At 43.0% G+C, this 13,409-nt stretch overlaps 1 protein-coding gene across 1 annotated transcript in view; it reads left to right on the top strand.

Moving 5' to 3' along the window:
• The window catches only part of LAMC2 (laminin subunit gamma 2), a 71,150-nt gene extending 57,759 nt beyond the window's left edge, over positions 1-13,391 (top strand). The window contains exons 21-23 of the mRNA XM_053607078.1: positions 916-1,074; positions 1,194-1,293; positions 4,762-13,391. Of these exons, the coding sequence (XP_053463053.1) occupies positions 916-1,074; positions 1,194-1,293; positions 4,762-5,015 (513 nt within the window). The 3' untranslated portion in view covers positions 5,016-13,391. The remainder of the gene's footprint in view (positions 1-915; positions 1,075-1,193; positions 1,294-4,761) is intronic.
• Positions 13,392-13,409: the final 18 nt, after the last annotated feature.

The following is a 13,409-nucleotide window of genomic DNA, read 5'->3' as shown; positions in this document are numbered from 1 at the left end:
ATTCTGGAGTTCTAGATCCATTGTTCCAGTCTATGTCCTATGTCTAAGTTCTACTTGTTCATTTTTCTCTTTCTTTCCATGATGTGCTAGCAACATGCTTGGTGCTGGAGATACAGCGATAAGAAAGACCTAGTCTCTCTCATTAAAGAGCATTCAGTGCAATGGGGATGACTGACAAGCTGCACTTACAACCCAGATGTTAAATGCTACAAAAGAAGGCTGCATCTCAGCAGGAAGAGAGTATCTTAGCTTTTAATTAAGTGCAACTTTTAGAAAGCTTATGCAACTCTTAGAAAGCCCAGGACTCTTGGAATCTGGACTGTTTGGCCTCACTTTTAGAACACTTGGCAACTTGCAAAAAAAATAATGTCTAATTTTAAGTACCTTGAGGGTAGAGACCAATTTCATGTGTCTGTCTTTATTCAGCTTCTAGTAATACCTGCATTTTGATGCTTAATAATAGCTTATTGATAAAGATATTGATAAGCTCTGTCTTTAAAAAAACAAAAATGTAATGCTGTAGCCCACTCATTCCCTGCATTCCAAACTCACTGTCTCAGGGATCCTAGTAAAGTCATTTAAAACACCATCCCAGCAAGGAAACATGACAGAGAATTGTGTTTGCGTTTGGTCCTCTGGGTTTTCCCAGTTGTATTCAACATGTAGTGAGCATTGAACTGGGAGGGAAATGGTGTCTCATGGCTGACACTCCTAGTCCCTAGAGTCATATTCCAAATTAGCTTGTTTGAGGTACAGCTTGGGGAAGGGTGTGCCCCTGAGTCTGACTTTCTTGTTTATCTAATTTACCCCAGCAGGGCCTGACTGCAGCTGTATTTTTCCCACAGTTGTCTTTGGGATGTTTTTGTGCCTCACCTCTCTCTCTCCTTCCGTCCCTGGCTTCTTTTCTTCTCCCAGGAGATAGAGAGTCTGAACTTGGAAGCCAATGTGACAGCAGATGGAGCCTTGGCCATGGAAAAAGGACTGGCCACTCTGAAGAGTGAGATGAGGGAAGTGGAAGGAGAGCTGGCAAGGAAGGAGCTGGAGTTTGACAGGGACATGGACACAGTGCAGATGGTGAGTCCCTGTTACTTTCCACAGGAGATCCCTTTGTGTAGAATAGATATATTTATTCTATATATCCCAATATAGGAAATACCTTTTCTCAAAGTTTATTGGTGTTTGTTTTTCCTCAGGTGATTACTGAAGCCCAGAGAGTTGATACAAGAGCCAAGAACGCTGGAGTCACCATCCAAGACACACTCAATGCATTGGACGGCATCCTACATCTAATGGGTATGTGGAGCGTCCACATGCTTCCAGCTCCATGCTCCAGGCCTCAATGAATGGGAATCTCAATTTTCCTTAAGGATTTCATAAAATGTGCTGTGTTTTTCAGGCCCAGATACTTTGGACAGAGTTACTTCACATTTTCTGGACTTGGTTTACCACTTTAAGATGGGTTACTGAGCACCATTCACAGTTGTGGGTAGAGATCTGTGGGTCTAAGAACTGAATGTACTCAAGGAACTTACCAGAAGACTCGATAGCTTGAGTGTCCCACTAAGGACTCTGACCTTGATCCTCAGAAACCAGTTGGATAGTTGTAAGCAGAGGAATAAATTCATCAGTGTATATTTTAGAAAGATCACTAGGGTGGCTGAATTGAGGAGAGCTTGAAGCAGAATTAGATAGAAGGCAGGTGGAGGCCACTAGGATGTTATTGAAATAACCAAGGGGAAAAGATAACAGGAGCCTGCTCTAAGGCAGTAGAGTTGTGATGGGAAATATATGAAGGGTCTTCTCAGGCTGTGAGGTCAAGAATCACTTGGTAACTGGCACAGTGGTTCATGCCTATAATCCTAGCACTTTGGTGCATTGCTTGAGGTCAGGAATTTGAGACCAGCATGAGCAAGAGTGAGAACCTGTCTCTATAACAAATAAAATTAGCCAGTTGTGGTGGTGGGCACCTGTAGTTTCAGCTGCTCGGGCGGTTGAAGCAGGAGGATTGCTTGAGCCAGGGAATTTGAGGTTGCTGTGAGTGAGGATGACTTCACTGTATTTTATCCAGAACTAGAGAGAGAGAATCTATCTCAAAAAGAAAGAGAAAGAAAGGAAAGAAAAAGAAAGAGAAAGGAAGGAAGGAAGGAAGGAAGGAATCACCTGCTGATTTTTTCTACCCGAACCGGAGGTATATCTTGATGTAACCATTGGAGAAACGTTAGCTGCCTAGATAGATCACCCAGAAGAAATGTGAAGATAGTAGGTCCACATGATATTGCAAAATTTTAGGCTAAAATAGATTTGATGGCATAGTGTGGCAGAGAACCAGGTTTTTCTGCAATCAGGTTTCTCACTCCCAAAAAGAAATTGATTTTAATTAAAATTCTGGATTTAGGTAGAGCTGTATCAAGCCCTCCTTTGGCTTGTTCTGTTGAGCTTAGACTACATTATTTTTGGAATGAGTGATTTGGTCACAGATTCCAGCAACATTCAAGAAAAGGCTTGACTCTACTTTTCCAGTTCAGTAGAACTTTGAAACCAGATTTTCCTGTGGAGTGTATTGTTACCCTGAGAGACCAGTATTGTCTGTGTTGTTATACTCATGGGTCTGCTTTGTGATCCAATGAGCCCAAAAGAAAAAAACACCCTCTAAGGATGAAAAAATAAACCCCCCCTCCTAGTTGAGACCTTGGTGGCATTGTTTAGTGTTCTTAGAAAAGCTAGTGAAACTAATGGGCCTTCAAAGAGAAAATGAGAGTGGAAAGAGAAGGTTGGTGGGAATTAGTAAAACATGTGTAATTAAGGGACTATGGCAAGTATTTTCATAGTGTAATGTCATTTAAGTCTTATAAAAGTCCTTTCAGGTGAGTTTTTATTTTCTTCCTTCCTTCCCTCCCTCCCTCCCTTTCTTTCCTTCCTTTCTTTCTTCCTTCCTTCCTCCTTTCCTTTCCTTTCCTTTCCTTTCCTTTCCTTTCCTTTCCTTTCCTTTCCTTTCCTTTCCTTTCCTTTCCTTTCCTTTCCTTTCCTTTCCTTTCCTTTCCTTTCCTTTCCTTTCTTTCTTTCCTTCCTTCCTTCCTTCCTTCCTTCCTTTCGACAGAGTCTCACTCTGTCACCCTGAGTAGAGTGCTGTGACATCACAGCTCAAAGCAACCTTAAACTCCTGGGCTCAAGAGATCCTCCTGCCTCAGCCTCCTGAGTAGCTGGGACTACAGGTGCCTGCCATAACACACAGCTAATTTTTCTATTTTTAGTAGAGATGAGGTCTCACTCTTGCTCTGGTTGGTCTCTGAACTCCTGAGCTCAGGCTCCACCTGCTTCAGGCTCCCAGAGTGCTAGGATTACAGGTGTGAACCACCACGCCTGGTGATTTTTATTATTTTCATGATTTTATGTCACAGAGGAATGAATTGAGAGGTAAATAATAACCTGCAGGCCACATAATCAATGTGCAGGCAAGATTCAAACTGAGGCCTTTTTGTCTTCAGTGCTCCTATTCTTTCCTAGAAGCTCATGCTACCTCTTCACGAACATGGTTATTTTATTCCCAAGCTTATTCAACTTTCTCTGCATGTCATAGACCCCAGATTCTTACATTCTTCCCAGCGCCTGCCTGAGTGAAGGACAGATCCTCTGGATCAACATTTTTGTTACAGAGCTGTTTCTATCTTGCTCTCTTGAGGCCTGGAATAGGAACAGATTCATTGTTCTAGGTGTAATAAACTCATACAGTCAAATACTATCACTGCAGTGCAGATGTTAAGACAACTTGATCTTGAATTTGAGTTGACTCAGCGCCACTATTTGAACTAAGTGGGTCTGGCCAGATGCCCTTTATGCTGACATTAGTTTTTAATAATTCATGGGTGGGGCGGCGCCTGTGGCTCAGTCGGTAAGGCGCCGGCCCCATATACCGAGGGTGGTGGGTTCAAACCCGGCCCCGGCCAAACTGCAACCAAAAAATAGCTGGGCGTTGTGGCGGGTGCCTGTAGTCCCAGCTACTTGGGAGGCTGAGGCAAGAGCATCGCTTAAGCCCAGGAGTTGGAGGTTGCTGTGAGCTGTGTGAGGCCATGGCACTCTACCGAGGGCAATAAAGTGAGACTCTGTCTCTACAAAAAAAAAAAAAAAAAAAAAAATAGTTCATGGGTAAAACACACCTGAAAAATGTGATTACATTTTATATTGGAAATAATATCTAGCCATCTTCCCACTGTTTGGGATCTGAATGAAGACTTACATCATTTTCTAACAGCTTGAATCCATCCTCCAAATAGCAAAGTGTACCTTGGCCTCTATAAACCCTGAAGCTCAGCCAGTTTCTAAAGGTCTTCTAATCGAAAACAGCAAGATATTTCCTAAGAGTGGTTCAGAAAGCATAATTGGGAGTTGATTCTGATCCTAGGGGTGATCTGTTTCAAGCACACTTTGGATAGTGCTCAGTCCACTATGACCTTCACGCTTCACCTTTTCAGAGCATGAACTATTGACCCCAACAGGAGAGGAGAAATCAAAACTTCACATTGCTGAGCTATAAGAGCTCAGAGTCTTACATTGGATTGTTCATAGTCCAGTAACTAGAATAATGGAGCTTTTGGATCTTTTTTCTAGATTATTTCTAATTAAAAATAAGCCTTCTAAATTCAGGACATACTATTTGTTCTGGGCAGGTGGAAAAAGAAACTAGTAAGGGGTACAGAAGGACACACATGTGTTCAAAGGGAACTAACCACAGATTTTGTCTGTTTACGCCTGTCCTTAAAATAGACAAGCCTGGCAGTGTGGATGAAGAGGGACTGGTTTTACTGGAGCAAAAGCTTTTCCGAGCCAAGACCCAGCTCAACAGTCAGCTGCGGCCCTTGATGTCAGAGCTAGAAGAGAGGGCACGTCGGCAGAGGGGCCACCTCCATTTCCTGGAGACAAGCATAGATGGGATTCTGGCTGATGTGAAGAACCTGGAGAACATTAGAGACAACCTGCCCCCAGGATGCTACAATACCCAGGCTCTTGAGCAGCAGTGAAACTTCCAGAGAGATTTCTCAACTGAGGTTCTCTGCATACAGACCTCAGAGCTCAAGAGCCATCTCATGTGGGTAGGATGGGATGGGGGCATTTGAACATGTTAAAGGGGTATGCTCAGATCAACGGAACCTGACCCCATCCTTGAGATCATGGCCAGGTGGATGTCTTCTTGTATGAACATGATACTCCCTGCCTCCTTATGCTGGGCAATGAGACTGATCAAGGACCTGGACCCCAAAGGGTGCACCAGATGGAAGGACAAACTACACAGGCAGATATTTGCCTCAGAATAGTTATAAATGGAGTCTTGAAACTTGGACAAGCACTGCTGGGTTATAGTCAGCTTATTCTTTGAATAAGGAAAAATTGCTGACTTTGCCCAGGATAAAATTCTTCCCAATGTTAGAACAAAGTGAAATGCAGCCACACTGTGGCCAAGAAAACACTCTTGCTCGTATTGTCCACTGCAAGCTTCTTGCTGATCAGAGTTCCTCCTCCTTATCACCAGGACGTGACCACAAACTCTGCTTGCAAGCTGGAAGAAGTGAACGGTGATGGAGGGAGGACTGAAAGGCAGGCCCAGTGCGGTAATTGTGCTTGCTGGTGCCCTGCCACCTTCCAGTCTGGGCCTGGAGCGACGTCCTTCCTCTTAATAATGCCATGTTATTACAATAATGTGATGCAAGTTAGAGACTGTATTTTTATTAAAGCATTTCCTACCAGCACAGCAAGCATTGGGAAGATATTTACTTTTGAGTTACAGAGTAATAGAAAACTGGCTTGGGCATTGAAAGAAGAGAAATTATCTAGAAGATTTATTAGTCCTCATTCAATCTCAGTTTTCAACACTAAAAACTATGTGCATCTATGTGTTTTATTTTTTATTTGCTTTTTTTTTTTTTTGAGTCAGAGTCTCACTCTGTTGCCTTTGGTAGGGTACCATGGTGTCATCATAGCTCACAGCAACCTCAAACTCTTGGGCTCAAGAGATCTTCTTGCTTTAGCCTTTCAAGTAGCTGGGACTACAGGCATCCATCACAATGCCAGGCTAATTTTTCTATATATATATTTTTTAATAGAGATGGGGGTCTTGCTCTTGCTCACACTGGTCTCGAACTCCCGAGCTCAAGCAATCCTCCCGCCTTAGCCTCGCAGAGTGCAAGGATTAGAGGTGTGAGCCACCATGCCCTGCCTTATGTGTTTTATTTTATATTCTCTCTCTTTTTATCTCCATTTCCCTCTATAGCAGCGAATGTTCCTACCCATGCTTGAGCTGGGTAGAATCCATCCTTCCATCTATCCTTCTAGCATATATTTATTGAGTATCTACTGTGTGCCAGGGGCTGGCTGTACAGTGCTGACTTAGTCTCTGCCCTCATGCTGTTGATTGTCTAATGAAGAAGAAAAACATATAAAAAAAATAAGCTTACAAACTTTGTTCATTACAAGTGGTGTTTATTGCAGGAACCTCTTAGTTTGCAACCTCTTTGCTCAACAGAACATATGTTGCAAGACCATCCCGTGGGGCCACTTGAGCTTTGGCAAAGCTGAGAGAGCCCTGGGTTGTACACACGTCTTTGCATTCCAGCTGTCACTCTGCCCCTTTCCACAACTGATTGCAACAGATTGTGGAGTCATGATACACCAGTGGGAATTGCCAACCAGAGGCACTTCTGCCCTGGCTCAGAAGACGTCATGCTGCCTCGCTTCCATATTTTCTTGGATGGGATGTGTTTTAAAATAAAAAGCAATTGTTAGATCCCTGGGGTCAGTTTCTGATTTACTGAACTCTAAGCCTAAGGTAGAAATGCCAAAGCAATGGAAACGAAAATACCACAGAATGGCAATGGGTCCTAAAGTTAACATCTTTAATTCCTATTTCTGAGCGTCTTATTTTGGCCTTTCCAACCACGAGAGCACTTTATGAGATTTAATTGATGCTGCCTCCTAAGCATGAAGATTTATCTCTGGAACAACCCAAGGTGGATAGATGGTATAATTAACGTTGTCATTTTTCATCCACTATAAAATAAAGGTAATATTAGTAACTTGTGGTACATATGTCATACTTCTTAATAAATTAAGATCTTGATTAACCATCAACCCAAAGAGCTGAGGAAAAGATTCTGCTTCTGGCTACCTAGACCCAGAATTTTGATAGGTCTGACCACTTTGCTTTGTTTTCGGAGGAAGTGAATTTATAATCCTGTCTTGGCATAGTGAGTCACACATGCTACAGATCTTGCGCTGTAATTAACAAGTGCCCAGAAAATGTATGTGTATAATTAAAATAGATTGGCTTCTACATCACCAAGGCCTAAAAATATGCATTAACTCAAACATGGTAGACTTTTTTCTCTTGATACCATAACAGACTGGGTGGGAAACAGGATGGCAAGGTTCCCTTTGTATAGTCATTGCAGAGGCCATGCCGTTCATAATGTGACTTCTAAGGTTGCCTGGGGAAGGAGGAGCTGTCTCTGTTCCAGATGGGTAGAAAAGGGAAAGAATGTGAAGGAAAAAGACTCATGGGAGTGCCAGGCCCAGTAGGGGCCTCACATTCCAAAACCCAGTATGACCACATCTAATTTTCAAAGGATCTGGAAGATGTGGTCCCTTCAGGGACAGTTCTATATCATGAAAGGAGAGAATACATTGTTCATGACTGGTTTTCTGTCTTTGCTGAGACTGGGACTAGACCGTACATATTCTAGGGAGCTTGGTGAGGGATCCCACTAGTTAATAACCATGGTACATGTAATCATAAAAAAGGATTCCTCCTGGACAGATTGTTAAGAAAGTCATACGACTGTCTTCCCTGACAAATGGGAGATGATGCCTGAGTAATGATGGGGAACAGAAAAGTGACCCCAGGGAACTCCCTTGGTATAGAAATGATTTCCTCCTTTCTGACCTGACAAATTATCCGTTAAGAAGAGAGCAGGAGATGTGGCTTAGAGATAGGTTACCTGGGACCTAGCGTCCTAATGCCAGTCCTCGACTTGATCCTGCTGTGTTAAGGGAATTTTCCTTCTGATTTCCAGCTGGTATTTATAATTTGTAGTGAGAGCTTTTTCCTCCTCTGAGAGTTTTCTGATTAATTGTGCTGTTGGTAGCCTATTACACACATCATCTACCTTGACTCCTAGGGATTTCTGTTTGGAGAGAAGGGTAGAAATAAAACTGCCCATAGTCTATGACTTGTTAGCAGCTGCACTTCTGCTCTTATTCCAAGATGTGGTTTCTTTCCAGTACTCTTGGGAGGCTGGAGAAAAGGATAAGAAGACAGTTCTGTCCAATGTTTGGAACAAGTCTCAAGGACCAGGAGTATGTTTATCATGTCTTCTTTTAATGTTTTGTATGGTCCTGGGAATGTTATGGATTCTTGCTGTGGTTCAATTTTCCCACTTGGAAAACAGACTAGAATTTCTCTCTGCTTGCTTTGTCCTATTGGCTACATGAAATTACCTAGGAAATCCCAACATCTGAAGCTTTCTAATAGGTCATAAGGGAAGAAATGTATATGTATATGTATGTTAATTCATATTTAGTATATGTATTCTATAAGTTAATATAAGTTAGCAAATTAAGCCAGTGTTTATACTCCATTTTAAACAAGCTCTCATCATTACACACTCTCAGAAGGAAGAAAAAAAAGCAGTGTTTAGCTTTGTGAATAAAACTGCAAACATAAACACAAGTAATCAAATTACAAGTATATCAAACATCATTATGATATGCCACAAAGTCCACCTGGATACACACAAAGCTGACCAATCTCAATTTTAAGCAGAAAAAAAAAAAATCAAAGAACCCTAAAAACCAAATAATTTGAAAAGAAAAAAACCAATCTGACAAACAAGCAACTAACTCTTAAATGAGCTGGCCTACCAGGGCATTACTATCTCAGCTTCTGAATCACAGCTGATTATTAGCTAATAGCAACCCTCACTGAGACCTTACCCAATCCAGGATGAATGCTAGAACTAAAGATGAAATAAGAACTAATAATCATAGCAGGAATGAATAGTTAATACATCATTCATTTTTGTTTGTTTATATTGCCAAAACAAATTGTAAGTTTAACAATTGCTGTTTTAGTTAAAATCTTTCATGCCAAAAAGTTAGTTAACTTTCAATTTTCACAAATATATTTTTATTTCATAAAGTACTAATTTCATTAGGGAGCCAAGATTAACCAACAATGGACTATGCAGATTTGTCAGGATCTAAGATTGAAACTGAAAATAAGTAGGCACAATTAACAAATTTGTTAATTATTCTTCCCCTTATAATCCGTGGGTGAAGTTATATAAACTTTTTATATTACACATGTGACATCAGCTAAACCAGGCAGAAAAGCTCCTGTTTCTAAGTCCATTTTAACAACTGTTGTCTCCTGTGAAGACTATGAAGGAAAAGTGATCAATTCTTCAACTCACAGAGAAGATTCTAGACCAAGACGCAAGACTCTAGTAGCATTGTCTTATTTATTAACATAATCGAAACAGTTTGCTGATAAAACTCTTGTCCATGACTATTCTAGCAATGAAATTTTACTCAAAATATTTCACTGTGAAATGGTTATTTGCAACTTAAATATAGTTTTTATTAGTGAATTGATTTCCATAAAGCAAATCTTATTCTTAAAATGGAAGATTATATGACCAAAAAAAATGATTCAAAAAAATGCTTCCCCCTCCCCATGCCAACCCTCAAGATCATGAGGATCAAGCTGAACTCTCAGTCCTGGGTCAAGATGGCAGGTGGAAGGAAAAAGCTGTAACTCATTCTAACCAACCAGAACAGGCTAACAGGACACACAAAACTCACACTACAAAGAAACCACATGAAGAGTCAAGTGGGCAGCTACAGGAAGGTGCGGACTGGGTGAACCTGGCAGGGCACACTCACCATAATCACTACAGTACTATCCCTAAAGTGTCCTCACTGTAGGAGCTACAAGAGCGGCCCCTCTTCCCATCCTTCCCATCTCCCCTGTTGGCCTCCTGCAGTAAGTAGCCTCGGGAGAGATCCTGAGCTTTCCATGGTCTGCTGTTTTATTCTTGCATGACTGTTTTGAGGAGTAAAGTATAACATGCTTCTCTGTCTCTGTCCCCTGCAAGTGTGCATATGTGTGTCAGTTTGGGGAGAGCAGGTTCGGGCTGTTAAAGTACAAGTTGCTTCTCCTGAAATTCTCTGCCTTTTGCTGTCATTTGATTATGGAATCTCGCTTTCTGCTTAACTCAGACAGTGAGTTCTTCAGTTCTTTCTGAGAAGCTGGAGCTTGAATCTAGAGAAAGGCTGGCCAAGCTGAGGCGGGAAGAACGGCGTCTCTAGAAGCTCTAGCTTTGGGATTCAGGCACTTCAGTAAGAGACTTTCCCCCCTGTTCCTATGTACATTCAAGGAAAGTGAAAGCAAGAAGGCCTAGCCTTGGAGGCTACCCAGGGAAGGGGTGTGCATGACTGAGGTACCCAATAGCAGCACAGACTTCCCAGAGGACATTCCTTAAGGAGAGAGTCATTGACAAAGGGTTTTCTTCCTGCTTGTTCTTACATTAGTCACTTTCAGAAATGTGGGAGGGACCTTTTTAGTGGTAGGTAGGAAATGAGGAAACGTGGCCATTGCTGTCCATGCCTTTCTCACTTCCTCTGAGCCATCCCAGTCTTGGGTTGGCCTTTCTAGAAAGGAGCAGAACTCCAGAGGCAAAGTTGGGGTCTAGAGGTTATCCTGTTGGCACCTGGGGCACCACTTAAGACTGGATCATCATTCTGGTCTTGGCTGTGGCTTGGTCACAGTACAGTGTCCTGCTCTGGACCAGAGAGGTACTCAGACCTTCCCCAAGCAAATGAAGAGTAGGGTGGGGTGGGGCCTGGACAATTCTACCAGAAGGGGGATTCACATTCCTTTTCTTGAAAGACAGCTATTTTTACTCCAACCCTTGGGATCCACCAGTCAGCTCCAACCATGCCTATTCTTCTCGTTTTGCTCTCTCTTCCCTTTCCCAAAAGCCTTCCTGCTGCACATCAAGCACGCAGAGCCACCTGGTTCTTTCTCATGGGCTGTAGACTAAATGGGACCTGACCAGAGTCCAGCAGAGTAACAGAGAAATGAAAGAAGTCAAGTCTTTCTCAGGTCTGCTCCTAAGGATCCTCATAACTCTCCCCAGAGTCCTTGAAAAAGCCATGTTTCCCCAGGAGCACAGTCCTCTGTTTTCCCTTGTTTATGATAGTATTGTCTGGACAAAAGTCTTCCATCTTTGTCTCTCCAGCAATAGTATCATCTTGAACATTTCCTGGGTCTTCCTTGGCCTTCCCCAGAGCCATCCTTTCTTGGGTCAGTTTCTAAGATTTCCTCCAAATTGTTAAGATCTCCTGATTTCTAAGGGAAACCTAGCCATGGTCTCCCTCACCATCACATCCTCCCCCGCAAGACTGGCATGAGTGTGCCATGTAGGGGAGCACTTGGGACACACATAATTTAGGGTAAGGCTGGAGGGCAGTAGAGACCACATGTGCCAGGGGGGTCAGCATCATAGGGGAGTGGCAAGGCAGAGGCCATGTGGCATGATGGCCTAAGGGCCAGGGAAATGCACCCTCTTGTCAGGCCCTACATATGCTGTGTGTCCTTAGACCAGCCATTTCATACCATCAACCTCTGCTCCCTCACCTTTAAAGGAGACTGTTAGATCAACTGAGTGCTACAGATTTTTGAAGATAATTATTTCATGATCCTTAGTTAAGTACTGAAACTCATGAATAAGATTTTCCTTTCTTCCTCTGATGACTATTTCCATAATCTAAGAAGAATAACACTCCCTCTGGATGCTACTCTACTGTGTTCTTCTGTTGAATCCAGTTTCTTTTCCTGGAGACAACAGAAGGATGTTGCAGATGTGAGATGTGTGGTAAGGAACATTGTCCCTGGTTTCAGGTCCCACCTGGCCCCTCCTATGTCACAGCTGGCACTAAATTCTGATACAAGTATTCTAATACTCAGGGACCATTCCTCAAAGACAACCTGGAACCCCAAAGCTAGGGACTGGATAAAGGACACAAAACACAAGAGAGTAATTTCCTCACAGCTCTCCAAGTATGACATGAGTGAGGCCTTAACAACCAGAACAAAACCTGTCAAAACTATCCCCAGGAACAGAGAGTAAGGTAGGAAATCAGGGAGGATGAGGGTGAAATAGTTTAGTGGCTCTTGACCTCTCCAAGATCTTTCTTCTGGGAACCTACTCACCCTGTCAGGCAGATTTCCTCAGCTGATCCCTGTGGCTGCTGGGCTCTGTGGGAGATGTGACCAGTCCCAGAAACAAGAGTGAGGCACTGCTTGCTTCTCTGGAAGGAACCATCTCAGTCACTTCCTGGGTCACCAAAGCTACAGAGGGTGAGAACTAGCAAATCCCAGCAGGGTAACAAATTATTTTCTCCTAGGTCAACCCAAATTTGCATGTCATGACAGAGACATTTCCCAGCCAAACAAGTAATAAATAATTCCAATTAGCAAAGATCTCAAGGGTTGAGTGAATTTCTAGCATGTTTGGGTTTTGTTTTTTTTTTTAAGAAGTGACTGCATCGTCAGGATTTGGCCTTGCCTGTGTGATTCTTCTCAGATAAGGAATGTGGCGAAGCACGGCCTTCATTGGCTTAAACGGTGATCCGAAGGCTGCAGGAAAATGCCTGGGCTGATGGGGAACCCACACCACCCTACAAGCCACAACCCATGTTATAAATGAACAGATGCCACCAGAAAATGAGGCTGGACTGGCTCTGCATGACCACAAACCAGAGTATCAGAAAAATGAACTCTGGGAAAGGAAATGGACTCAAATTCTGAGAAACCCTGCTATTCCCTGACTTGCCTCCCAGATTTTAGAACCTGAAAGTTTCACTCTGGTGGCGGCTGCTGCTGCTGCTGCTGTGTGTGTGTGTGTGTGTGTGTGTGCGCGCGCGTGCGTGCGTGTGTGTGATGTGTGGGAGAAGTGGAGGTGGCTTGGCCTTCTCTCCTCCGTGTGGCCCTCATACACTTGCTGAGTGCTAAAGCTGGCTACAGTGTCCTTCAAAAGGGAAATAATACCACAGGAGTGTATCAAGACTACAAACATAAAGAACCACAGACACTGATTTCATCCAAATTCTACGAGGAGTGAACAAAGAAAAATAAATTAATTAAAAAAAAAAAGGAAAAATAGCCCTTTGTAGTAAAGGGCATGCTGGGAAGGCAAGAGCCAGAACTGCCTCCCCAGAGCATGCTGGGAGCCTGGGCACCAGGGCCACCTCCCCAGAGCATGCTGGGAGGATGGGCGCCAGAGCCACCTCTCTAGAGCATGCTGGGAGACAGACACCAGTACATCTCTAAGGACAGCAACTTCCCCCAACACCCACCC

The sequence above is a fragment of the Nycticebus coucang genome, chromosome 10 (genome assembly GCF_027406575.1).
Source record: "Nycticebus coucang isolate mNycCou1 chromosome 10, mNycCou1.pri, whole genome shotgun sequence".
In the NCBI taxonomy this organism is placed as follows: Eukaryota; Metazoa; Chordata; class Mammalia; order Primates; family Lorisidae; genus Nycticebus; species Nycticebus coucang.
Note: the sequence above shows the minus strand (reverse complement) of the source record. Positions and strands in the feature narration are given on the sequence as shown.